Source organism: Callospermophilus lateralis (genome assembly GCF_048772815.1).
Source record: "Callospermophilus lateralis isolate mCalLat2 chromosome 11 unlocalized genomic scaffold, mCalLat2.hap1 SUPER_11_unloc_2, whole genome shotgun sequence".
Taxonomy (NCBI): Eukaryota; Metazoa; Chordata; class Mammalia; order Rodentia; family Sciuridae; genus Callospermophilus; species Callospermophilus lateralis.
Window position 1 is genome coordinate 3,454,136 of NW_027510154.1, and position 27,522 is coordinate 3,481,657.

Below are 27,522 nucleotides of genomic sequence, written 5' to 3' on the forward strand. Positions count from 1 at the left end.
GCTGAAACAGAGAGCAGGGGGTTCTGGGACCCAGTGCCCACTGCAGATCTGTGTGTCAATCTCATGATGGTGCAAGAAGGTGAGCATCTCCCTAATGCCTTGGGCTGGTCCTCATGTCCTGAAAGCCAGGGCCGAGGAACAGAGAGCAGTGGAACTGAGGGCAGTGGGAGCTCACAGTGACTTCCGCCTAGCCACATACCTTTCAAGACATGGTTCAGTATTACCTCCCAGAAGGCCTCGATGGGAGGGCAGTGCAGACCACTGACCAGCTGCAAGAGAAGGACCCGTTCCTCTGACACCTGGGAAGACAGAGGGAAAGGATTGAGGTCTGGAGGCAGGGTGGACATAGCCACTGTCAGGGCTTATCTGTCACAAGTAGGAAGCCCATATTGATACCAGTGTGCTGGGGGAACAGAAGGGGACACTGGCAGGAGGCCAGGCACTGAAGAGACTGCTGTAGTGCATGACCAAAAGACATCATGTTCAGCAGGGACTGAAATCACCCCATGAACTCAGACACCAGGACATCCAGGACAAGGAGTCCCACAATTGAGTGTCTACCCCTGGTCCACACCTGCATCTTGGACATGGATACGGAGTGGAGGAGGATGAACAAGGAAACCAGAACCCCTTCCAGCATGCTGTACTGGTCCTCCCAGAAACACAGCAGGAACCTGATGCAGAGAGATAGCAGGTCCAGCCCTGGGAGAAAAGTCTGCTGAGAGGCGCCTATCCTCCCTGGCTTCCCACTTCCACCTGAGTCCAGTGCACCCTACAATCAGCAGAACAGCCTTCTGGTCTTCACACATGGAGCAATGGTGGTCATGGACCCAAAGCAGCCCCAGGAGCTTCCATTTTTTGAAGCATCAGGGGCAAAAGCCACTGTCCAGCATGTCCACACTCTTAGGGATCAAAACAGGACAGGACATGATCTGAACAGCCCAAAACTCTGAGAAATGAGAGGGCCTTAAAGACATGGGTGGAACCCTAGACCCTCCTTCTTTGCAGATGTTTTAAATATTTGTGTGTGTTGAGTTAATGTTTAAATATAAAGAAATAGCTTTATGTCCGCCCTTGATTGTGAATCTACCAATCAAGATAACATATCACTCATTCTGAAAAGTCTCCTCAGGTCTTCACCCTTAGAAAGAATCATTGTTCTAGGCATTGTGACACACACTTATAATCCCACAAACTCAGAAGGCTGACATAGGAAGACTGCATGGTCAAGGCCAGCCTTAGCAACTTATAGATCCTGTCTCAAAGTAAAATGTGAAAAAAGGCTGGGAACATGGCTCAGGGGTAGAGAAACTGACTAGTGTGCTGAACACCCTAGGTTGCAGCACTGCAAAAAAGAAAAATAAAGATTCTTTTAGAGTCTGACTTTCTGGGCTCAGTGCATCCTTTGTGAAATTCCTCTGGGTTGTTACTAGAAGAAGCAGCTCAAATGCATAGGACCAAAGGGTAAGGGAACCCGGAACAGCTACAGGAATCCAGCAGTACCCAAAAGAGAGACGGACCACAAAAGAGGATGACCTGCTCAGAGACTCAGGCAGAGGCCTCCAGAGATCAGGATGCTGACCCAGGTGGCTGACCACTTTCTGGCACTGAACCCTATAGGCCAGGCTTTAATTCCATTGAACAAACTTAGCCACCCTTATTATGCTTTTTTATATTTATTTTTTTCTTTTTACTTATATATGACAATGGAGTTTATTTGACATATTTATAAAAACATGACATATTTCTTACACTAATCAGGATTTGAGAAAATGTGTACTGTGAACATTCTCTTCCAGCTGTGCTCTCTAATTAGTGCCTTGACATGGCTACATTCTTTTGAACAGAGAAGGGCACTTAAGGGACATGGAGCTTAACTGTCCTCTTTTTCTAGGGCTGACACACAGGTCAAAAAAAGCCAGCCTTGCTAAGGATGTATGCTTTCCAGGAACTCCACAGAGGGAGTCCACCTCCTTGTTGTTTTCAAGGCTGCCACAGGATTGGAGTTGGTATTAGGGAGGAGCCAAGTCAAACTTCTACAGAAGACACTGTACTTACAAAGCCCCAGCATTTTTCTTAAAAAAAATGTTCCCAGATTGCTTTCACCACAGGTTAATTTCCAGAATTCTTATGAAACTTTCTGTGTTCCTCTATGTGGTCCTGAAGGACTCTGTAGATATGATCAAGCTAAGATTTTAAGAGGGAGAATTTAAGGGAAACATTTAGGGTAGAGGAGGAATCAGGAGGAAGTAGCATGGGAAGGAGTGGGAAGATAGTAGAGATGAGATTGCCCAAATTATGTTTCCATGTAGGTACAAATACACGCCTATGAAACTGACCATCCTGTATAATTCATGCACACCAATAAAATGTAGTGTTTTTTCCTAATTTCCAGAATTCTTAAAAAGCTGATTGGGTGTTTTTTTTTTTTTTTCTAGTTGTCTCACTGATTTTGTGGAGGTGAGAATTCTCAGCAGTACCCACTTGAATTTCTCTGATGTCTGTGTAGTTAACATTTAAGAAATGAATGAAATAGTATCATAAGTCCCCTGTGAAGGAGGACAGTGACCCACTAGCTGGCCATGCAATTCTGTTAGCGGGTGGCAACCAACACTAAAAGAATATTACTCGTCCTGGGCACAGGGGCAACACCTATAATCTCAGCAACTCTGGAGGCTGAGATGGGAGAATCACAAGCTCAAGGACAGCCTGCACAGCTTAGTGAGTCCCTGTCTCAAAAAGGACTAGGATGCAGCTCAGTGGTGGAGTGCTTGCTTAACACGTGTGTAAGACCCTGGTTCCATCCCCAGTACCACAAGCAAACTAACCAACAAACAAACAAAAACTGGAAATAACCCCCATGTCAGAACAAGCATCTTGTATTAAGGATGAAAGGAAACAATGGGGCTGGCGCCTCCCTAGAAACTGAGGCACTGTGAAGGGTTCTTGAGATCAGGTCAGAAAAATTTCAGATTGGTGCTCAGAGTTAAAGGTATGAGTCATTCAGAAAGGACAGGAAAGGGGAATGAAACAATCTCAAGGGATGTTAGAAATACCAGTGTCACAGGGAAGCAGGGAGCTGAAACTCCAAACCTCATTTCTTGTGTTTTGAAGAAATAAAATTTAAAGTCAGACACCAAAAGCATGCAAAAGAATGATATTATAAGTGAAAATGAGATGAAAATGAAGTTACAAGCAAATGAATATTAAGTAGAAAGCACTCTCCAGAGGGAGAGTGGGCCATCACTTAGCAGAGAACAACAAAAGAGATAATGCTTTCTCCAAACTGATTACTGTTTGATGTTCACCAGGAGAACTGGAGCTCACCTCTGTACTCTTCTCCTCCAGTGTTCAACTCCTCCTTCACTTCAAGTCGTGGAGTCTTTGACTTTATTTGATCCTCTGTAGAACTGTCATGGTGGCCATCCTATTTATGGGAGCTTAATCTTCAAGTCAATCCTATGTTAATGTGGGCACTGGGGTCAGTAGCTAGTAAGAAGTTACCTTAGTGCACCTGTGCTACTGAAGCAATTTTTCTTCCTAGAAAAATGGAGACACCTCTGAACATAATTCCTGGCTTTACATCAACATCAATGAACCCTGTCAAGAGTTAGTCCCATGAATCCTTTTCTCTTAATATGTTTTCCAACTAGCTACCTTTATTTTATTTTCTTTTTTAAAAATTTTCTGCAAATTAACTACCACCACATTGCTTTATTGTCTACTTTGGAAGTAGTTTAAAGAAGACCCTAAAGTGACTTAGAAACACTTGTGACCTTGCCTGCAGTCACTGCTCATTGCTAGATACTACCTATCATCAGGATGCTGGAAGAAATAAAACATGAGCTCCAGAGTGGGTGGGTGAGGCCAACTTTTACTTCTCTCAGAGGCCATGTTACAGAAGCTGGTTAGCAAGTGTGGCCACTTAGCCTGCTGATATCTTTAACCTAAGGCAGCACTGGCCTTTACTCTGATTGGAGGAGCTTGGATTACAGTCTACAAGACTGGCTGTTTTTAAAATTGGGAGGTTGGTCTGGGGATGTGGCTCAAGTGGTAGCGTGCTTGCCTGGCATGTGTGCGGCCCGGGTTCGATCCTCAGCACCACATACAAACAAAGATGTTGTGTCTGCCGAAAACTAAAAAATAAATTTAAAAAAATTTATTAAAAAAATAATAAAATAAAATTGGGGGTGGGTGGGAGGCAAAATAAAGGACTATAGTCAAAATGGCTATCATTGGATCCAATTAAGGCTACATTTTCAAAATGGACAACTATCAGCCTTTCTATTTCTCATAGAAAGAGAGTGGGTTATATCAAAGAGAAGATGGATGGTGCACTTCTCCTGACCACCATCTTTATTGGGGGAGAGAGAGAGAGAGAGAGAGAGAGAGAGAGAGAGAGAGAGAGAGAGGGAGAGAAGAAAACAGAAGAGGAAGAAGAGGAGGAGGAGGAGGAGGAGGAGGAGGAGGAGGAGACAAAGAATAAAAAATGGAGGATGAGGAGAAGGAGGAGGAGGAGGAGAGGAGGAAGAAGAAAAAGGAGGAGGAGGATGAGAAGGAGAAGGAGGAGGAAGAGGAGAAGGAGGTGGAGGAGGAAGAGGAGGAGGAGGAGAGGAGGAAGAAGAAAGAGAAGGAGGAGGAGGAGAAGGAGTAGGAGGAGGAGGTGGAGGAGGAAGAGGAGGAGGAGGGATGGAGGGAGGGAGGGAGGGAAGGATAAAGAACAGAAGGAAGAGGCCTTGATGATGCCCATTAATATTTCTAGGGGTCAATTTTCTGTGTGTTCTCTCCTTATTAAGAAGACCTTAAATGGGGCCCACTGCCAGACCATATTGTACTCTTATTACCAGGAAGCATCCAGAGTCCTGCCCAAGTCTCCCTCCATTTGAATTTGATGGAGAGCTGGGGGACTGCATGACTTCCTCTCAACAGGATGGTGTGGTACTCAGTGTCAGAGGTTTAAAGGAAATGAGTCCCCCTGTTTCTGTATTAATTTACCTCCCCATTAATAAGTTCATTACCTTTTGAATAGCCTGCATCACATTTTGTGAGGGTTTTGGCTGTCAGGATGATTGGGGGTTGTGGCATAGTCTTGGTGATATGGGAGGGGGTGATGGAGACTTGGTTACAGGAGGCAATGAAGATGGGATCCTGAGGGTAGCCTTTCTTAATGAAGGCTCAGGGGAGGGGTTCTAACATACCAAGCCCCCACCTCCTAGGTGCTCATACCTCAGAAAAGGCTCCCTGTGGCTTTTGGTCAATCTCCCTGTTTTTTATGTACATGTCACTCATGGCTGAGCACCCACCTTGGGTCCTTGTCATGCTATGAGAAGTTGCCACCAGCTGCTGAACTCCTGGTCAGAGGGTCTGAGCCTACAGTGAGCAACACATTTAGGGCTGATGCAGGACCTTTCCAGCATGACCTGTTTTAACCCAAGCAAAGATTGACACTGGGACATTTGTTATTCCAAGAGGAGCAGGATCCTCATGCAAGAATATTCAGGCCCAGAAAAGTTATAGAACAAAGACACTGGGCCAGACACAAACTTCATAGATCATTTCAGCTTTTTTTAAGGAACAGGACTACACCTACAGTATTGGACTCACTTTCTTAGTGGAAAATGAGCCACTGAACAAAGGAGGGGACTAGGCTTATATAGATTGTGGGTGATTTAGTGAGCATGTCAGTCTGGGCACACAGGAATTTGAATTGTTGGGTTGGGAGTCAGTGGCTAGCACCTGAAAAGGGGTTATCATTGAAGAGATTAGTGTTTTCTAGAGGCTATCACTTCAGGTTTGATGAAATCTTTTCTCCCTACCTGCAGCCAGCATCTGGGAAAGAATTATCTTGGGAGAGATGAAAGCTAACAATGTATGGCTTTTTGAACATTTTTCCCAGGCCACACTATCTTGGGGTTTTTCATTTTCCATAACCAATAAGAAGAGGTGGCCCCACCCCCACAACTTGACTCTAAACAATTTTTACCCAAAGATCTGAAGACAGTTGGAAAATAGGTGCTACAGAAACTGGGAGCTATACATCCACCTTAATTGGCAGGGTCCTTGTAAGCAATTCAGAAGGAGATGCAAGTGTTTTATTTGTCCCATGTTGGCACACATGCACTGTATCCAGATATATGGGTCTGGGAGTTGGAGAGTCCAGAATCCCAAGCCAGAGCAGGCATGGAGCAGTGAGCCTCAAACCCAGACAGCCCTGCCTCCTCCGCTTTCACTCACAAGACCTTTGTTCTCAGCAGCCCAGCTCTCAGCACTTGTACCTCCAGCAGCTCCTCCCATCCTCAATATATATACACATACACAGATACCCACATGCTCGCATATCCAGCAGAGCCTCTGCCTTCCCTCTACCAGCAGGAGAGTATCCTTTTGTGCCCTGCAACTGCTCTGTGGGTAAGAAACATGGAAGTGATGCCAGGAACTTCAAAACATGCAGAAGAGAAGCAAAGTCACATCTCTTGTGTGCTTGGGGTCAGATCCACTGGAGAGGGCAAGGAGAAGACCAGGGCTTCCCCTGGCATGTCCCCATGGCAAGAAAGTGAAGCAGGTTGGACTGAAGACTGCAGTCTGGTTTTTTTAGGAAGAACTTGACAGCTCCATTTTGAACAAATCCTCCACATTAGAATAAAAGTCATCCCAGATCACTCTGATTCAGCCTGACCTAAACCCAGGCAATAACCTATCATCACAAAGAGAAGGGGATCATACTCCAGGACTGGAATCCTGAGAAATATCTGGTTCAAAAAGGGGCAATGACTACATCAGTGACCACCAAGGTGACACCATAATACACTTCCCTGATAACCCCTAGCAATGGCCTAACTACAGAAACTTTCCCACTACCCTGCCCCACTATAACTTTCCTGGGCTATGAGCTGAAGTTGGGTTCCAGCCACATGATCATTTCTGCCCTTTATTTATCTTTTGAGTCCTATCCTGCATCTGTAACCCCTGGAGCTAAGAAGCTGATTTGGGATCAAAGCTTCCACTTCTCCATTCTTTGGACATTGAATCAAGCCTTTCTTTACCCCACAAAACATACCTCTTGGATATAGCTTTTTTTGTGTGGGATGAACTTCCAAGCCTGGGTTGGAGAAAAAGGCCAGGCTTGGGTTGGGGAACAAGGCCAGTGGCTAGGCAGGGATAGCCATGATGGATGGATTCCCCTCTGTTCTCCTACAGGCTTCTCCTCAAACAGATTTTCTAAGGTCCTTTTTGAACATGTTGTTTTTCATCCTGAGAGGAGGAGAGATATAGGCAGGCCATGGCCACAACACCCAAGTCACCATCCTCTTTTTTTTGTTACTAGAGACTAAACCCAGGGGCACTTTAACACTGAGTCACATCCCAGGCTATTTATTTATTTATTTGGAGACACAGTTTCATTAAGTAGCTTAAGGCTTTGTTAAGTTGCTGAGTCTGGCCTGGAACTTGCAATCCTCCTGCTTCATACTCCCAAGTTGCTGGAATAACTAGGATAGGCTTTTGCACCTGGTTTGTAACACCATCCATTTAGAACAAAGCTATAGGTGAAGCCACCTGAAGCCACTGGCCATGTCCTCAAGCTCCTATCATCCTACTGCTCCACAATCACCTCTGTTCCAAGTAAAGCACTGCAAAAGGAACTGCTCCTGTCACCATCCACATAGTTCTGCTCTTTTCCATCTTGTTTCCTAATTCTATTAGGCCATACACTACAATTAACATCATACATGTATACATCATGTACATGTTTTGTCACGTTAAACATTATTTTCACGTGGGTCAGATGCAGGCCATTGCATCACCTTTGGTCTTGCATTTGTCCACAGGCTCTGAGGGCTGCAGACTTGGTTCATTGGATTGTAGACCATCTTCACAGTGTGATCACCCTGCTGTCAGAGCTCCTTACTCTCATGCACCAGCTCCAAAAGGCAGACATGCTTCAACACCCTTATCTGCTTGGAGCACCTTGAGACTGGTTTCTGCATCTTCAAAAACAGGACTTTCACGCCAACCATGCATAGGTACCTATTCACTGGAAAGTAGGGAACAACATCTTTTCTACCTCTTCCAAGCAATTGCCTGGAAATCCTTGTAAATGCCTGTGAGCCTGGCCAGATGGGACCCTAAGACTTGAAAGAAGACTGGTGTAGAGGAGGTACCCTGATAATCCAGTCTGACAACTGTGCTTGAGTGGGAACAAAGTCCTTATTTCAGCTTTCTGCTCACCCTTAGCTGACCCTTGGTCCGAGTGTGAGCAGGTGTCATGGGTGTGAGTGGATGTGAGGGGGTTCTCCCCTGCTCTGCTGTCATTTTCAGGTGCTTCCTTTAGGTCACAGGAGGTGTGAGGAGGCAGCTGCTTTCTTTGGTTGATTTTTGCTTCCTTGGTGTTTGATCTCTGGCTCTTTGGGAAGGGGCTTTGAATTACAGTGAGATTTGGAATCCATCTTTTCTTCTGGAACCTAACTTAGCCTTGGGTCTTGGGCCTTGGGCAGATGCACTTAGTGATCTGAATGGCTGTGGATTTCCTGCCTTGTAAAGGTAGAGCTGTGGATTGGTGGAGCCACCAGGGTTCCCCACCACTGGGTATCAGGAAGAACATCTGTCAGCTGGGCCCTTGGGAGGGGAGGGTTTGCAGTCCCAGAGATTAAAAAAAAACAAGCTGCTAACCTGTGATGTTCCCAGCACTGTGCTAAACATGACATTATCATAATTCCCTGTGCTATAGATGTTGAGATGAAACACAGAGAGGTTAAGTAACTTGTGAAAGCCACACAGCTAGTGACAGGAAGAGATAGGGCTTGAACCCTCTTGAGCTCACATGCAGGTTGAACTGTGGTTGAGGTCTTGCTTCTCCTGGTTTGAGGGAGAAAAGGACTGCTTGTCTGAGTGATAAACAGTGCCAGCCTGTCTTCATAGGCTTGCCGCAGTGTTGGCATTAAAATCAAAGATGCAACAAGATAGGGTGGTCCCTAACAGTGGCCAGAAAAGGGACAATGGGGCAGACACAGGACCATGAGGGGCTTTATTTAGTGCCCATCCCTTTGGGAAGTGGAAATTCACCTTCACCCTGCTGCAGAGCATCCCTGAAAGGCCACTACCCTCCGCCCTTCTTCATTTTTGGTGAGGGCCTGGGATGGACGCAGAACCTCTTGCCATCAGAACCAGAAGAGGGACTTGTGGCCTTTTTATCAAATGCCCCTGATTCTTCTCATACTGGAGTTCTACTGTGGCAACAATCAGAGAAGAAGCAGCAAAGAGAAAATCTCTGGCCCTGTCCCTGAGCCTCCACAGAGGTATTTACACTTCAAAGAGGAGTCATTAGATTCCTAGGGGAAGTTATTTACAATCCAAAAAACAAAAGTCTTTTCTGCTAACCAGGTTTCCTGGAGATAGCTGACTAGAAAGGGGCAGGGACCCTCCCTTTTATAGGCATTACTTCTCATCACAGTGTTCTGATAGTTCATTTTATATCCAGGTCTGGGTTTGTCATCCATTACACTAGCAGGGCCTGCCTTCCAGGGGGTGCCCATTCCTGCAGGTAGAGAGAGAGGGCAGAGTGGCCTGGCACCTCACCTGAGCCAGAGCCTGGTAGGGGTGCCAGTCTGGCTTCCTCACACCTGGGGGTAACTGTTTACAGTAATTCCAAATGAAGCAGGAACTGGGAACTTGGCCACTCCTCTCAGTCACTTGGAAGTTCTCCAGGTGGTTTCATCTGCTGGTAGGGATCCCAGGCCCCAGTGTGTTCTGCCAGGTACCCAGGGCTAGAGGTCCTTAGATGCAGATGTGGGGGAAACCTGCACAGGAAGGGGGTGAGGGTGGGGTGAGGTCTTTGAGAGGTGTGGCCACCCTTTCCTGCCAAGGTCACCAGGGACCAAGTTGGAACCCCCCTCCCCAATTCTGGGAGGTTCCTGGAGGAGGCGTGAAGGCCCAGGCAGTGTGTTTCTTTATTATTCTGTGTTTTCCTGGAGGATGCAAGTTTCAATGATGGAGCAAGTAAGTTCAGAATCGCCAGAGCATCAAGGCTCCTGGGAGGTGGGGAGCATGCTGCTTGAAGCCAAGATGGTGGACACCACTTGGAAGGAAAGCAGCCTTGACTCTGAGGCCCAGGGTGCGTGGGGCTCAGTCCAGTCCCTGGAATGAGTGGGTAAGACCTCATCTCAAAAGAATGAAGTCCAAAGTGTAAGGTCTTCTCCCTTGAGGTCTCCCAGGGGTCTCCATTGGAGGCCCTGCCCAGGGAGGGAGTGGATATGCATCAGGTGGGGAATAGGCCTGAGCCTTGGCATGTGGTGTCTCAGTTCTGCTCCCCTCTGTTCCCAGCACCGTGGCATGTGGTGTCTCAGTTCTGCTCCCCTCTGTCCCCAGCGCCGTGGCATGTGGTGTCTCAGTTCTGCTCCCCTCTGCCCCCAGCGCTGGACACACAAAAGGCTGACAAAGCCTTCTGTGCTGTGCCCTGTTGTGTTTGCTTTTGAGTTGTGACAAAATTATCATAACATACATTTGGCATTTCAGAGGTCTTTTGAGCTTATCTAGTGTCAGTGCGTTGGTGTGAGCTTTCACACACTTTCTGGTCCTGGGGATTGAACCCAGGGGTGTTTGACCATTGAGGTACATACTCAGCCCTTTTAATATTTTTTATTTTGAGATGGGGCCTCATTGCTGAGGCTGGCTTTGAACCTGTGATCCTCCTGCTTCTGCTTCCTATGTTGCTAGGATTATAAGTATTTTCCACTATGTCCAGCTCTTCCTCACATTTCTAAGGAAACTGGTGTACTGAGCAGCTGGAATACTCTGCCCTGGCAGGGTCTGAAGCTGTGGGCAGACAGATTCCTGCTCCTGGCCAGTCTGTCTAGAGAACATGCTCCTGTACCTCAGGACTGGATGCTTACTGGGGCAACCTCTGCTAGCCTCCAGCCTCTCTACCTGCCTTGGCTGCAGTGTGCCTGATGTTTCATCTCCTCTCCCACCTCCTCTCCCCACCCCAGTGATGGGAGTGTTTCATCTTGTTCATAGTCCAGTGGGGTGGGCAGAAGTGGCCCCTGTAGATACAGTTATGATCTCCATTAGCAGGGAAGCCAGGCATCTTTTGGAAATCAGATGGCCATATTTATTTGTTTTTGTTGGATTGCCTGTTGAGATTTACAGTCCCTGGAACTATTTGTGATGGAGAACACAGGAAGCCAGGGCCTGGCTTGATGGTTTGGGTGTGCCTAGGGTCTTTCTCCTTTCTCTGGTCCTGGCAGCCTGACCCTTTTGCCTATGACAGCTATGTCTTCAGGCTGCAGATAAAACTGATGTTGGCCAAGGTCCAACATCCAGCACACCATCATGGACCCCCAGGAGTAGGCGGGTGTGTCCAACTCCAGAAGGAGCCCTGGATCTCCTGAGTCTGTCTCTCGGTCCAGAGAAGATGCCAGGTTCTGACTGGATGAGGTTCACTAGAGCTGCTCACCCAGCTCTTATAATGAGAAGGGGCCAATCAGAATCCTGGGTTTATTGTTAAATGTCAGTTGTTAAAGGGAAGTGGTCTGGGAGTGGGGTATGTGGCAGAAAATTTTTCAACTTTTTGGTGATGTATTGTGTGTGGGCAGTTAGAAGACTTGGTATAGGGTCTGAGTCCTGCATGTGGTCTTGGTGTTGAGTTTGAGTTCTACACATGGACTTAGCATAGGGTCTGAATCTTGCATGAGGACTTGGTATAGGGTCAGAGACCTGCATTTGGGCATCCATTAGTGTGTGTGCCTGAGGGTCTTCTTCCTCCAGCACTCTGGACCTAAGGTCTTCATAGAATGTGTAGGGAGGAGATGCAGTGGTAAAAGTGCTGGGAGAGTAAAGAGAGAAGGGGTTAGGGGATGGGACACCTGGAGCCCAGCAGGCCTGGGCCTTGGGCAGTCAGCTCAGAGAAGGTTCCAGGCACAGACTTGAAATGGCACCATATCATCAAGACCCAGGTTTGACAATAGAGATTCTTCGAAAGATCAAATTTGGGCTCAGGTATGCAATCTTGAGTGGCTGTGTGTGCACTGTGTATGTGACATATCTTGTTGAGGGCCACAGCCCAGTCGTGATGATGCCTGGAATTTTGCCAGAAGTATTGGTTGAGAGGCGAGTCACTTTGTAATGTTTTGAATAACCAATAAAAAAAAAAGATAATGCTGGATTGAAACAGGCTGTGTATTCAATTGTATATAGACCCCTGCTGTCCGCCTCAGGCACCTGCTACTTTGAAGTTATTCCAGGGATTCCTGGGGAGTTCGCGTTGGTTGGTAAAGTTCTGGTGTAGGGAGTTCCGGTTGGTGTGTGGTGTCGCTGGAAAGACCACGTGGGGTTCGGGGGAGTTCGGAAAATAAAGTTTGTTCCTGCTTGAGTGGCTTGTGATTTGTGCCCAGCCAGACTTTGGCAATATCTGGTCAGGTGAGGTTCTCCATAGACAAGAGGGTAGATACATGGGGTAGTGCTAGGCTAAGGGAGGCAGGACTCTGCTGGGAGGTACCTGGACTGAGGCTTCCTGCCCTGAGCAAGGAGGACTTTTCTTGTAGGAAGGAAAGGGCAGATTCTGTTTTAGAGCTGCAGAGTTTGGAGTGTTTTGGACATTGTCCCTGCCCTGCCCCTTTCTTTTCTTTTTCTCTCCATTTCTCCTGCACCAACCCTTTCTCTTTCTTCCTTGGTATTAGTGATTGAACCCAGAGGTGTTCTATTACTGAGCCACATCCCTAGCCCTTTTTATTTTTATGTTGATACAAGGCTTCACTAAGTTGCTGAGGGTGGCCTCATACTTGGAATCCTCCTGCCTCCGCCTCCTCAGTTGCTGGGATTACATGCACCTTACAGCCAGGCACTTTCTGTCTGATTCACTCTTTGCAGCTGAGGCTAAGTCCTTGGCCACATCCTGCTTGGCTTGTAGTACAAACCACACCAGGGCTTTGGGGGAGGACAGGGCTGATCTCTGCAGGGGTCATACCAGTGTGGCCTTCTGGTGCTCCCTGCCTATTCCATGATTTGACTTGTCCTTTATCTCCCTGTTTAGATTCTGAAACAATAACTCCTTCATGGCCCAATCCCTGAAAGAAGAGATGGAGTGCAGGAAAGTGCTGAAGGAAGATGGGTACCTGTGCTTGTCCCCAGGCTCCAGTGATTGGAAGGAAAATGCAGCTGAGCCCATGTCCAATGAAGGATCCTGGACTATCCAAAGAGTGAGTGAGCAATGCTGACTCCATCCCTGCTCCTGCTCTGTTTCCCTGGTGGCTGAGCTGGGCTGAGTTACCCTAACTGCTGCCATGTGTCCCCTGCTCCCTGACTTTTTCCCTGAAAACTTACTGCACTGCAGTCCAGCTGGCACTAGAAGTGCTAACACATGGGCAGCAGCCTGGCTGCCCCCAGTGTCTGGTCCATCCCACAGGAGTCAATGGGCTTCAGGCCCTAGGTCTTTAAAAAAAACAAGGAGAGAATGGAAGAGCAATAGAGAAAAAACAATGAATCAATAGGTTGATTGTTTCAAAAGACCAACAAGATCCATAACCTTTTAGAGTAATAAAAGAAGGAGATAATGTGTAAAGAATTCAGAAGATCAAGGGTCCTATATTTTATCTCTCATGTGGAAGCTAGAGAGGAAAAAGGAGATGGAAGGTGGGGGCAGACCTCTTACAATCAAAGGGAGGCCAGTGGGAGAAAGAGAAGGTACAGGTGGAAGGTAGGGGGGAAGGGGAACTGCTGGGAGGAATCTGGGCCAAATGGTATTGTTACATTGTGTATCACATGCACCAGTATGCAACACCAAATACCATCAATGTGTGCAATTGCAAAACACCAATGAGAAAAGGTGCCAGACTGGGATTGTAGCTCAGTAGTAGAACCCTTGCCTAACACATGGGTTCCATCCTCAGCACCACATAAAAATAAACAAATAAAGGTCTGTATTTTTAAAAGTTGTGAAAGAAACTAAAGTAGAAATAAAGGTGGAGACATTTACTGATGACTTTATAGAAATAAAACTCAATTTGAGGGAATATAATAGAGTGGGAAGTTGGTCACCAAAAGTTTATCAAAACTTGCTCAATCATGGTATCAAAAGTACTAGAAACAAAAAGAAAAACTAGAAAAATTGGATTTCATCAAAATGAAAACTGTTTTCATTTAGAAGATGACAATAAAAACTGAAAATGCAGCCAGTGTAATGGAAAAGTATTTGTCAATCATGTATCAGGTAAGGGTTTAGTATCCATGGTATATAAAGAACTCCTGACTCAACAACAAAAAGAGAGTACAACTTAATTCTGGACAAAATATTTTCTGGAAGCAGCCTGCCTTACCATCCCTGTTTTCTTCATACTGGGAATTAAACTCAGGGCCTCCTGCATGATAGATCAGCACTACCTCTGAACAGCAGTCCAGCCCTTCTTATTTTATTTGTATATGGTCTCACTAAATCACCCAGGCTGGCTTTTAACTTGAGATCCTCTTGCCTCAGCCTCTGAAGCAGCTACAATAACAGTTATGCACTGCCACACCTGGGTTGCAAAAGCTTTTCTCCAAAGAATATATACAAAGAATATACACACAGGTCATGAAGCCTGTGAAAGGTGTCAGCACGCATTGGTGGTTTAGTGCAATACAAAACCTCTTGACACACCACCTAACACACACTAGGAGAGCTGTGATAATAAGTGCCAAGTCACAGGTGTCGGGGAGGAGGTGGAGAAATTGGAGCTGTGGTGTCATGCTGGAGGGAATGTGAAGTCCTACAGCCACTGTGGAAAGCAGTGTGGCAGCTTATCAGAAAGTTAAAATTGGAATGGCCATATGACCCAGCAGTTCCATTAAGTATTCATTCAAGAGAAAAGAGAACAAGTGTTTGAACAAATGCCTGTCTGCACATTCAGAGCAGCAGAGCCATGGCAGTCCAGTGGCACAGAAACCCGTGGTGTCCTCAGCGGGTGAACAGCAGGTGGACTCCTTAGACTGTATATACTCCATCGAATATCAGTCAACCATATTAAAGAAGGAAGTGTACGTGTCCAAACTGCAATGAGGGTGGACCTCAGACATGCAGTGCTAAAAAAAGGAACCTGAGGTGCAAGACATAAACTGTGTGAGGCCTGTTATAGAAAATGTGCAGAACCAGCTCATCCAGAGAGATGAGTAGCTCAGAGTTGGTGGGGGCACGGAAGGGGAGACTGTGAGATTGGTTGCTTTTGGAGTGATGAAGTGGAAGCCTAGTACAGGTGGTAATAGACAACATTGTGAGTGTTCACTTTCAAGTGTTAGGGGCAGGGGTGTGGTTCAGTATGGAGCACTTGCCAGCATGTGTGAGTTCCTGAGTTCCAGCCCCAGCACTGCAAAACAGCAGCAGAACCACTCCAAACTGTCTATTTTTGTATGATTTCCACACTGTGTGTGGTGTTGTCAACAGAGATTTTTTTAAAAAAATACATGCCTGAAGGTTCAGAAGCTGCAACTGAAAGAAACTGGGAGCTTAGTGCATAGGTGAGCACAAGTGTCTCTGGGCAGTGGCTTCCCAGTGCCACAGTGAACCTGCATCATGCTTCACCTGAGCTGGTGTCACTGTTAAGAGAAGGTCTCTGAGCTCAGACTTGATGTTCCCAGGGGGTGGGCAGAGCCTAGGGGTGGCCTGGACCTCAGAAGCCAGGACGAAGCCACCAGCCACATCCCATCCCACCCGAGCAAATCTGAGCATGTCCTAGCACCTGCCTGAGAGAGTGCTATGGTCCACAGGGGAATGGGGAGGTGGCCAGCCTCCTCCTGGCCCTTTCTTCAGTGGCCACTGGGTGCTGGCTTGTGGGCTTCTGCTTGCTGGCTTTGGGTCCTTCCAGAGGCTCAGGGGTTTGAACTTCCAGCAGCAATGGAAGTGACCTAGCAGGGCCTGAGTGGGTCAGGTGGGAGGCTCCAAGTGGCCCTCGGGCATCAGTGGCTTCCCTTCCTCAGCCTTTTGCTGGCATGATTTGACAGAGGCTGCCTGGTGGAAGCACACCTCGACTCTGGAGGCTCTAGAGGTTATTCCTGGCTGAGCCTCGGGTGTCTGGACTGACCTGTTCCCTCTGGTGCCTCTGCAGCTGCATTTGTTGGAAGCAGGGGCCCAGGTGTTCAGGTGGAGGCCCCAGGGGACCAGGACCTGACTTGCCTGCCTGGGGGACACTTCTACCCTGCCCGCCGGAATCCCCTTCCTGTTGGCCTCAGCTACCTTGGGTTCTGTGTTGTGTTTTCCCTGCTCCATAAGGTTTCCCTGATTGGGCCTGGCCTCTTGACCTTCTGTAGATGCCATAGAGGACATACCTGGTTAGCAGCAGCTTCCCAGAACCTTCCCGCCCAGAAGAGAATGAATGAGGCTGCTCTGTGCAAGGTCTCAGACACCTTTATGGTGAATAATGAGCAGGTTGTCTGTGTTTCTGGCTGCAGACCCTCCCAGCAGCCCTGGAATAACTTGTCACCCTCATGCCTCCACTGAGAGGGCTGAGCTTGGAACTGAGCTGTTTGTGAGGCAGCAGCAACCACTTAGGTTTTGGCCCTTTTGGCAAGTAATTTTGGGGGTGCCATCTTTCTGTTCTGTGTTGCACATCCTACCTGCCCACCATGACTCCTAGCTTCTATTTCTTATAAAAGTCTCTCCCTTGACATCCACAGGCCACCCAGGGTTCTACTTACCAGCCAGCTGGTGTCCAAGTTGGGCCTGTGCCCATCAGCAGGCTGTGCTTGAGACACCAGTGGAAAGGTGGGTGCCCTACAGAGCTTGATGTCTGCTCCTTGGTGTTCAGATCCTGCCCTGTCATTTTCCAGAGCATTGGCTGGGTGTGTTCCAGGTTCACTATAACACAAGAAGAGAAGCTCTCTTGTGTAATGAAGGTGCTGTGAAGCAGAGGCACTTCACCCCTGAAGGGGGAGTTGTCACTCACAGAGGGCTGTGACTCATCCTGAGTACCATGGGCACACATTGTTTCCCACATGAGTTGGTATGTGCCCTGGTGAGTTTGGAAACCCAGTATGGGCCTTCCTCCAGGGGCACCTTTTGCAGTCCACCTGAGCTACTGCAGTTCTGTCCATCAGGGATTCAGGCTGTGCTTATATTGGAAATGAGTGACCTGCTGCTGTCCAGGTATGGCCAAAAGAGTGTGGGTCCCCAGGGAGCTGTCACTTACCTGTCACTAACACTTCCCTGGAGGTTGTCCTCAAGGAACTGGCTTGGGTCCTTCCAAGGGTCTTCCCTGGGCCACCCCTGCATTTCCTGCAGTCTCCACACCACTGTGTCATGGAGGGTATAGCCAGGCCCTGATCAGGGCACCTGTAAGCCCCACCTCAGGGTACCTGCTCTATTAAGACCCCGACATCCATTTAATCCTGGCAGTTGGGACATTGGTTACCTGGACATAGTTTTCACTTCTGTAAAAGAAAATAACCTAATCTGAGGTTAGATTATTTAAACCATTAGAAATCTTTTATTTGAAAATTATAAAAAATGCAACTCAGATTAGTTAAGTGGAATTTATTGCTCATATCACCGATCAATCTGAAGGCTGTAGGCGAGATCAATCTAGGCACCCGACTGGTAGCCCTGGAGTACAGGTGTGACTCTGCCTGCCTGCACTTCCTCCTTACCCTCCTGGCCACTATCTCTAGTGCTCCAGACCATCCCACCCCTTGGTTTCATGGCATCCACAGCTCCCTGCCTCATTGCTTAATCCAGGTAACAAAAGATGCTCCTTCAGAACAGAGGGAAATGACCCAGTTATCCCACTCCTTGGTCTATACCCAAAGAACTTAAACTCAGCACACTATAGTGACACAGCCACATCAATGTTCATAGCAACTCAATCCACAATAGCTAAACTGTGGAAGCAAACATGATGCCCTTCAACATATGAATGGATAAAGAAATGGTGGTACATAATGCACACTGGAATATTTCTCAGCATTAAAAGAGAACAAAATTATGGCATTTGCAGGAAAATGATTGAAGTTGGAGAATATCAGGCTAAGCTAAGTCAGTCAATTCCCAAAAACCAAAGGCTAAATATTCTGTCTGATAAGTGGTTGCTGATCCATAATGAGGGTGGGGATGCAGGGGGAGAATGGAGAAACTTTGGGCAAAGAGGAGGGAGGGGATAAGAGGGCAATGGGGGAAGGAACGATGGTGAAATGATAAGAACATGTGGTGTGATGCTGCATCATGTACAACTGGAGAAATGAAAAGCTGTGCTCCTTTTGTGTATAATGAATTGAAATGCATTCTGCTATCATGTATAACTAATTAGAACAAGAATACTACTACTACTACTACTACTACTACTACTACTAGTAGTAGTAATAGAGGAAAAGCTTTCCTCCAAAACCTCATTGGTTCTAACAGGCTCTCCAGCCTTGCCCTCGACCTGCTGTGGCCATGAGGTGGAAATCAGTGGTTGAAGGAGCCCACAAGGGCTGACCTGGAGCTGGAGAAGAGCTGATGCCACTCACCTTGTGGAGTTCAGGGTGAAAACAGTGAGCTGCAGGGACCTTTCCCAGTACAATGGAGAGGTGGGGCACTGACCACATGGATCCAGAACCCACCTTGTGCCCACTCTGCATTGTCAGCAGGTGACTCTGAAGACCCTCTGTGCATGATGTCATAGCCTTAGTCCCCTGCTGAGCTAGAGATTTTTCCATGACTTTAGACATACTTATTTCCTGCAGGTCATCCCTATGGTGACCGTGTGATGTAGGGACATCTGTTCCATTTAACAGATGAGGAAACTAGGGCACATGGTGGCTTAGTAAGTCCCCAGGGTCACCTAGCTAGTGTGGCATGTAGTGAAGCTGGATGTGCCTGTACTGCAGTCTGTGGGCAGAGGAAGCTGAAGGTCTGGGGCAGTTGGCTGCTCTCCAGGGCTTAGCACAACACAGCGGCCATGATACCTGCAAGATGTTTGTGCAGCATCCCGTCCCTTGGCTCTTGATGACCTCTTTTGGCAGTTGGCCCATCTCTACTTAGGGGCTAGCTCCTCTCATTGCTTTTTAAAATTTTTATTTTTATTTTATTTATTTGTTTTATTTTTTGGTACCAGGAATTGAACCCACAGTGTTTTTACTTCTAAGCCACATCCACAGCCCTTTTTACATTTTGTGCGCACACACACACACACACACACACACACACACAGACACACACCTATCTGGGGGAGGCTGGAATATAGAAGAAAAAATACCTTTGTTAGGATAAAGGATAAACCATATGTTCTTATTCTCTAAATCTAATGCACTGGACTCAAAGCCTTCCTGTCCAACACAATTTCCCTGAGCACCTTCATCTAGGAGTTTTGCTGGGGACTGGGTAATGGGATGAGTAAGACCTCTTTTCTCATTCTATAATTTGTTAGAAAGATAGAAGGCAGACAACCATGACATAGTGTGTAAAGCATATTACCAGAGCAAAATGCTATGAAGGCAGGGGGTGTGGGGATGGGCATTTCACTAGGCACTGACAACAATGCTGGATTCCAGAGGACATAAGTGCTGAAGCTAAGTCTTAATGAATAAGATGGATAGTAGATGGAGAGGCAGGTGGCAAGAGAGAGTACTCCAGAAAGAAGAAGCTCATATACCTGTAGCTCTACTACAAAACTTTATATTACTCAACATTCTGCACCTCACTATCCTCCTGTAACCTTAAAGTCAAGCAACAGGAAGCCTCAACCAAGAGCAAACTGCACATTCCATAGTACCTGTCATAAAAGAGAAAAGTGTGTGCACACACCATAAAAACACTGTGCAAATTTCAAGGAATTTAACATGAGTTAATAATATTTATTCATATATTGTTTACCAAACACTAGAAAGTTTAAGACCAAACAAAACTGAAGAGCCAATCTTTAGCACTGAAAAGCTAACGGCTTTAAAAGAATTATGAATTCAGGGAAATTCACTTGAATTTGTCTAATGAGAAAAAAAATTGTAATTCTCAAAGTAGACGAAGTAGGCAAGTTAGATTCACTTTAGAAATGCAATAACTTTAAGTAGCTTCTTATCTGCATATAAACCTTAATCATTTCCTTGAGATTTTAAATTGGAAAAAAATGATTTCCTGTTCAAAACATACTGAATGACAACTCATAGTTTCTCATTTAACCTACAACCAGGAGAAAAGTACCATTACCATCTCCTTTTACAGGTGAATGATGCAAGGGTAAGCCTGTGGTTGTGGCAGATTGTCAGAATCAGGGTCCTTGCCCTGCCCTGATAACAAACTAGTTATTTGCCACCCCCCATTGTTCTTTTTTTTCCTGTAAAAATTCAGAAAATTGAGTTTTCTTAATATTGAGAATTAAGCTTTCGAAGGAGTAGCTTGTTTTTTTCAACCACACTTTCGTTTAAAAAATGAAAACATAGCATAATAAACACAATTCATTGCTCTCATGGCAAGGGAAAATAACACCTCTATTTTACCTTTAGTTTCTTGCCTACAATCGACCACTGGCCACAGGAGTGCCTCTCAGCAAACAGTTGTTATGTATTTTTTTTAAATCCCTAAATATAGTACCCTAATTTAGATTGAAGAGAGATTCAACTGTCTAACATGGACAAGAGAAATATTATTACATTATTCTTGTCTCAACATACTTATCAGTGACACTGCTTTTAGTGAGATACTGATATAAATCTTTGTAAGTCTCTCCTTTTCTGCCCCCTGAAATTTCTTTCTATTCCATATCTTGGCACCGACACCAGCCAATACTGTTTGTTATAGTTACCATAACCACCACAAATAGAAATACAAAGTAGACATTAATAGAAATTTAAAAAAAATTTGTTAATAGATACAAAAAGTAGATTTGTTCATTAAGTCCAAGGAAACATTAGTTGTGTTCAGAATTACTCCTAGCTATTCTAATTTATTTTCATAAGACAACAATGAAGAGAGGTATCTGTGACCAATGTTAAAAACAAAAAACCACTTTAAGAACTAACACCTGGGGCTGCAGTTATAGCTCAGCAGTAGAGTACGTGCTTGGCATGTGTGGAGGCATTTGGTTTGATCCTCAGCACCACATGAAAATAAATAAATAAAATAATGGTATTGTGTCCATCTACAACTGATAAAATAAAAATAACTAACATCTGAAAACTGGGCACACAGGTGCATGTCTATAATTTCAGCTGTGACAGAGGCAGTAGAATCATAAGTTCAAGACCAACTTCAGCAACTGAGTCCCTGTCCCAAAATAAAAAAAAAAATAAAGAGGACTGAGGATCCAACGTAGTGCCTCATATGTGTGAGGCAAGCGCTCTACCACTGAACTATAGCCCCAGCCCTCCTAGGTCCTTTTAATTCCACTCCTCAAAAGCTAAGCACTGGCTCTGTATATTCTCCATAACCTTTACTTCCTCTATTACATTTATTAAACTGGAAGAAAAAGAACATAGGCTATGCGTCTTAACTGCTTGTCTGTTTTAACTTCTCTGTGCCTCAATATCTTTTTATGTCTCAGGGAGGAAATAATTTAAATCATGATCTTGAAAAAACCACATTTTATGTATAAAAATTTAAAAATATGGCAAAAGAAATCATTAAAATAACATGCAGAGAGTAAATGAGAAAAGGAAATAATGAAGAAAGAGCAGAAACATCAATAAATAAAAACATAGAGAAAAATAAACTAAAAAAAGAAAAATAAACTAATTAAATGCTGGTTCTTGGGCTGGGGTATAGCTCAGTAGTACAGTGTGTGCTTAGTATGTGTAAGGCCCTGGCTTGATCCCAAGCACCAAAGGAAAAAAAAATACTGGTTCTTTGAGGAGACAGATGAAAGTGGTAAAACTCCAGTTGGTCTGATGAGGAAAAAAAAAAAGAGAATGTACATATTACTAATATCAGGAAAGAAAAGGTGAAATCACCATAGTTTGTACAGATATGAAAAGAACATATGGTGAAATATTATGAAAAATTAGGAAATATTTTGGAATTATGAAAAACTTTATGCCAATAAATTCATCAACCTAAATGAAGAGGACAAATTTCTAGAAAGATAACACCAAACTCACCTTCAAATAAAACTGGAATTGAATAGTCACAGGTTTATTTTTTAAAAAATTTGTAGTTTGGAAAATCTTCCCTTAAATTTTTTTTTTTCAGATCCAGATAACTTCACTGGTAAATTCCAACAAACATGTAGGAAAAATATTATACCAATTCTATAAGAACACTGAAGAGGAGGAAATATTTTCTAACTTATTCTGAGGGCAACACTAACCTGCTATCCAAGCCAGACAAAAACATTACAAGATATTGTGACACCCCTCATGAACACAGGTACAAAATCCTATACAAAATTGTGGGGGAGTGGGGGGTTGTAAAAAGGGATAGAACTCAGGACTTCACACATGCTAAGCTAATGTTCTAATGTGGCTAGGCTACTGCCACATCCTCAGCTCTTTTTGCTTTGATACAGGGTCTCACTGAGTTACCCAGCGTAACTTTGAACTTGTGATCCTCATGCATCAGAGTAGCTGGGATTACAAGCATATGCCACCACATCCAGCTTCCCAGCAAAAATTTAATGAATTAAATACAATAATATATAAAAAGAACAATACCTTATGACTAAATGAGATTTAGGCTAATTTTTCAAAACTGGTTTGCCATTCAAAACACAATGCACATCACTATATTACTAAACAAAAATTAAACAACTTCAATAGATTTATGAAAAGATCTAACAATCCAATACCCATTCTTAGTTCAAAAGCAACAATAAAAACCTTAGAAATAAAACATTCTCATTCTGATAAAAAAAATCAGAAAAAACTACTGTTATCAGCACACATAATAAGAAAAGATTAAATGTTTTTTTTTTCCTTTAATATAAGGAACAAGACAAGGATGACCACTCCCTTCATTTCTATCCAATAATACAAGAAATTCTGCTTAGTTTAATAAGACAAGAAAAAAGTGACATTCAAGTGAGAAAGAAAGAATTGAAACCATCTTTATTTTGAAATGAGATTATCTATATAGAAAAAATCCAATGAAATATACACCAAAAAGCTACTGCTATAAGGTGAGATTGTCAAAGCTGCATGATATAAGAGCTAGACAACAAAAAAACCCTGAATTGTCATTCTATGCCAGTAATAAAAAATTTTATATTGAAATTTTTAAAAATACTATAATAACACCAAAATGTCAATATTTAAGGCAAATTTGAAAGAGATATGCAAGATTTCCACTTTAAAAGATTGCTGAGTGAAATTAAAGAAAATCTAAACAAATGGGAAGAAATAACATGTTCATTTGTTGTAAGACTCAATGCTGTTTAGTCAATTCTGTCCAAACTGATTCATAGATCCAATATATAAGAATCCCAGCAGGCTGTTTTGTATAAACAGGTAAGCTGATTATAAACTTCCAATGGATACACAAAGACCCACAAACAGTCTAAAAAACTTTGCAAGAGAAAACCTCTGGAAGACAAACACTAATACAAAGGGATGGTAATTCAGACAATGTGGTACTGATATAAAGATAAATAAGAAGATCATGGTACAAAATAGAGGCCAAAATAGACCCGTGGACAAAGAAAACTGATTTTAACAATGGTACAAAGGCAATTCAGCAAAGAGACAATGTTCATTTTTAACAAATGGTGCTGCAACTAAATACCAATACAAAAAAAAAAAAAAAAAAAAAACCTATAAACTTTTTTCTCCTACCTTGCACCATACACCACAGATATTAACTCAAAATGGGTCATATACCTAAGTGTAAAACCTAAAACAATAAAACTCTTCAAGGAAACAGGAGCTAACTTCTGTGACTTGGGGTTAGGCAAAGAGTTCTTAGATATGATACCAAAAGTGCAATATATTAAAGAAAAAAATCATAAATTGAACTTTATCAAAATTAAGAATATCTGTTCTTTAAAATATGACAGACTGGAACAAAATATCATAAATCTAATAAATAATTTGTATCTAGAATATATAAAGGATTCTTAAATTTTAATAATAAAAAAATACCTCAATAAATAATAACATACAAGATTTGATACTTTACCAAGCAGTGGCAAATAAGGACATGAAAATATGCTTGACATCATCAATAGCCAATAGGAAAATGCAAATTAAAATCACAATGAGGGGTTGGGGTTGTGACTCAGTGGCACAGCACTTGCCTTGTACTTATGAGGCACTGGGTTCAATCCTCAGCACTGCATAAAAAAATAAATAAAAAATAAAGGTATTGTGTACATCTACAACTAAAAAAAAAAGAAAAACTAAAAAAATCACAATGAGATAATACTAGGTACCTATCATAGGACTAAAATTTAAAAAAATACCACAGTAAGTATTTAAGAAAGAGACTTGGAGCAACTGAATCATCATTCATAGTTGATAGGAATGTAAAAGGAAACAAACAACTTAGAAAACAATTTGCCAGTTTTAAAAATTAAAAATATACCTACCACATGATATACTCATCTCACTTCAGGGTATTTACCAAAGAGAAAAGAGAGGCTAAGTCCACACAAAGATCTGTAAAACAGGTGTTCAGCTTGGTTTTAGTTGTAAGAGCCAAACACTAGAAACACCCAAATGGCCATAATTTGTGAATAGGTACATCCATACAATGTAATACTTTGAGCACTTAAAGGAATGAACTACTGATATGATCAGAAACAGAGATAAATATCAAAATAGTTACACTGAGTGAAAGAATCCAAAAAAGTCCATGTGATATAATTCCATTTACATAAAACCCTAGAATAATCAAATTAACCTACAGTGACAGCAGAGAGGTAGGTGGGTGGTTGCCTGGAGAAAGGGACAGAGAACCATGAGGATAGAAGTACAAAGAAATTTGGGGTGGTGATGGATCTGCGCATTTTCCTTATTGTGATGATAATTTCTTGGGTGTGCATATGTGTCAGAACTGATGAAATCATACACTTTAAACATAAAGTTTATGGATGTCAATTACACCTCAAAAAACTGTCTTTAATAATAGCTACCTGAATTTTATAATATCTATTTTAAATTGTCCCCTTTCCATCAGCATACCAAAAATCTTTCACTGTAGCAAACTTATTCGTGTGAATGCTCCAAACACACCTTTTCCTTTGACCTTTACTCTATATAAACATGACTGTAAAAGAAAATTACTATTGAATTGAAAAGTGAACAAATTGGTCTCTTTGGATTGCACAGTTGTCTGTTTACTGGCTTCAAATGAAGTCTGAATGTTTAGCTAAACTACCAGTACTGAAGTCACTGAATACTGAAAACACTACTTTTGCAAGCTGCCCTAAAGCAATTCTCTAATTCAAATAAATATTTACTGCACATGTGCTCTCTGTATGGCACAGTTGAAAATGCTTGATTTCATGCAGAATAGACAGTACCAAATTACAAACTTATTCCATGTCTTCTTTTGAAATAATTTGTAAAGTTTAGCAACACTGTCCTACACCTATAAAATTGAAATCTTGAGACAAAATGGGTTAACATTTTTCTCCTAATGAATGTCAACTCTTATTAAAAATCATATGAACTGGGACTGGGGATGTGGCTCAAGCCGTAGCGTGCTCGCCTGGCATGCATGTGGCCCGGGTTCGATTCTTAGCACCACATACAAACAAAGATGTTGTGTCTGCCAAGAACTAAATAAAAATAAATATTAAAATTCTCTCTCTCTCTCTCTCTCTAAAAAAAAATCATATGAACTATCTAACCATATGTAAAATATTTGTTTGAGCACAGTGTTATAATGTAGTGATTAATTTAATTGTTTGGCTATCCATTATATTGTAATTTAATTTGGAAGGGATAATATACCCAGATTCTAACACAAAGTTAATCATATATTTAGCAATTATTCAATAAAAATTTATTACAATGTACTTCCCTTGGATATTTTTCTCACTGAACTTTAGTTAGCAGGTTAGCTAAACCTTACTACTTCGTAAACTGGAATACCTCTCCTAAATATATGCTGAAACATGACAGAAAAATAACCTTTTGGGTTGGAGCTGTGGCTCACTTGTCTGGCATGTGTGAGGCACTGAGTTCGATTCTCAGCACCATGTATAAATAAATAAAATAAAGGTCTATCAACAACTAAAAAAGAAAAAAAGAAAGAAAAAGAAAAAAAATAACTTTTCAATAAGCCTGAAAATTTTTCTAGTTCAATCCCTTTATAGGAATTTCTGTAAACAACATTAACATCTGCCCAGTTTGACATATGCTTATGTACTAGGATGCTTTCATTGATGGGAAAGTAATTATCACAAAACAATTACTTTAATTTGTAAGTTCTAATACTTAATAAATAATTGGTAGTAAAACTAAACTTGTATCTTAGAATTTCCACCCAATGTACTTAAAATGTTTACTTACTTACTAAGTCATTTATTTAATAAATGTTGTAATAATCAGGAACAGGAAAAAGAGGCAGAAGCAAATATATTGATTATACAATTTACTAAGTTTTCTTAGGATGTTTCTACAAAAAATATTAATAATTGTTTTTCATTTCAAAAAGAAAGAAAACCCAGAGAAAACTATTTTTCCTGGTACTAAAGTCTAAAAGAGTTTTTCACATACAACTTCTAATTATGAACATGTCTCCAACTACAGATTTAGTAACTACAAAAACTATTTCCATATGATGATTCCTTAGAATTTCTCAGATGAAATATTATTAAAGAACAATTTAGCAAAGGCAACTTGGAGAGGGTTAGGATAGAAAAAGAATTCTGTATAAACCACCTTTGTGTACTAGAATCACAAAGATTAAGTATGCCTTATTGTATGATATACCCTTGAAAGTATCTGAAGAGAGAGGAAGATTCTGTTTCTCAAGATAAAATATTTCAGGTACTTCAACAGTTTTTTTAATGACGTGACTTTAAGATCCTATATCACCAAAACTACCCTTCTCTATATTTGCCAATATCCAAAACCATTTATACTATTAATATCCTAATTCTGAAAACACATTTATTAACATAGTTTAACACTATACTGATTTTTGTCAGTCTATTTGTTTACACTGTGCCTTTGCCTAAAAAGCCTTTGCTATTAAGCCCATCTATAATATGAGGAATTTGGATCATGTACCACCACGTTCTGTTTTTTCAAGACTCAATGAGTAAAAGATCATTCCCATGAGTCTACCATTTTGTATTTATTCCTAATCTTATTTGTTTTGACCTATTTCATAATATCCAAAATTTTTTCTTTTCAGTATCAGACCTTGTACATGCCAGACAAATACTGTGGCACTGAATGATATCCCAGCCCTTTTAAAAAAATTATTTTGAAAAATACAGGATATCATACTAAATTGCCTAGGCTGAACTTGAACTTGCAATCCTCCTACCTCAGTCTCTTGAGTAGTTGGAATTACAGTTATGTGCCACTATATCCAGCTTTATTTTTAAATATATTTTTATTTTTAGGTATATTAAGTACCCCTGCCAGCTTTATGCCATGTGTAAAACTATTTACCTGCATTGTTTTTATTTACTGTAAAGAATTCTTACT

The 27,522-nt window shown here is 42.7% G+C and overlaps 1 protein-coding gene across 1 annotated transcript in view; it reads right to left on the reverse strand.

Annotated features, from left to right (window-relative positions):
* Positions 1–557: 557 nt before the first annotated feature.
* LOC143387429 (zinc finger and BTB domain-containing protein 41-like) overlaps positions 558–27,522 on the reverse strand; it is a 39,155-nt gene continuing 12,190 nt past the window's right edge. Inside the window, 4 exon segments of the mRNA XM_076841854.1 lie at positions 558–772; positions 3,328–3,427; positions 16,657–16,816; positions 17,148–17,250. Of these exon segments, the coding sequence (XP_076697969.1) occupies positions 558–772; positions 3,328–3,427; positions 16,657–16,816; positions 17,148–17,250 (578 nt within the window).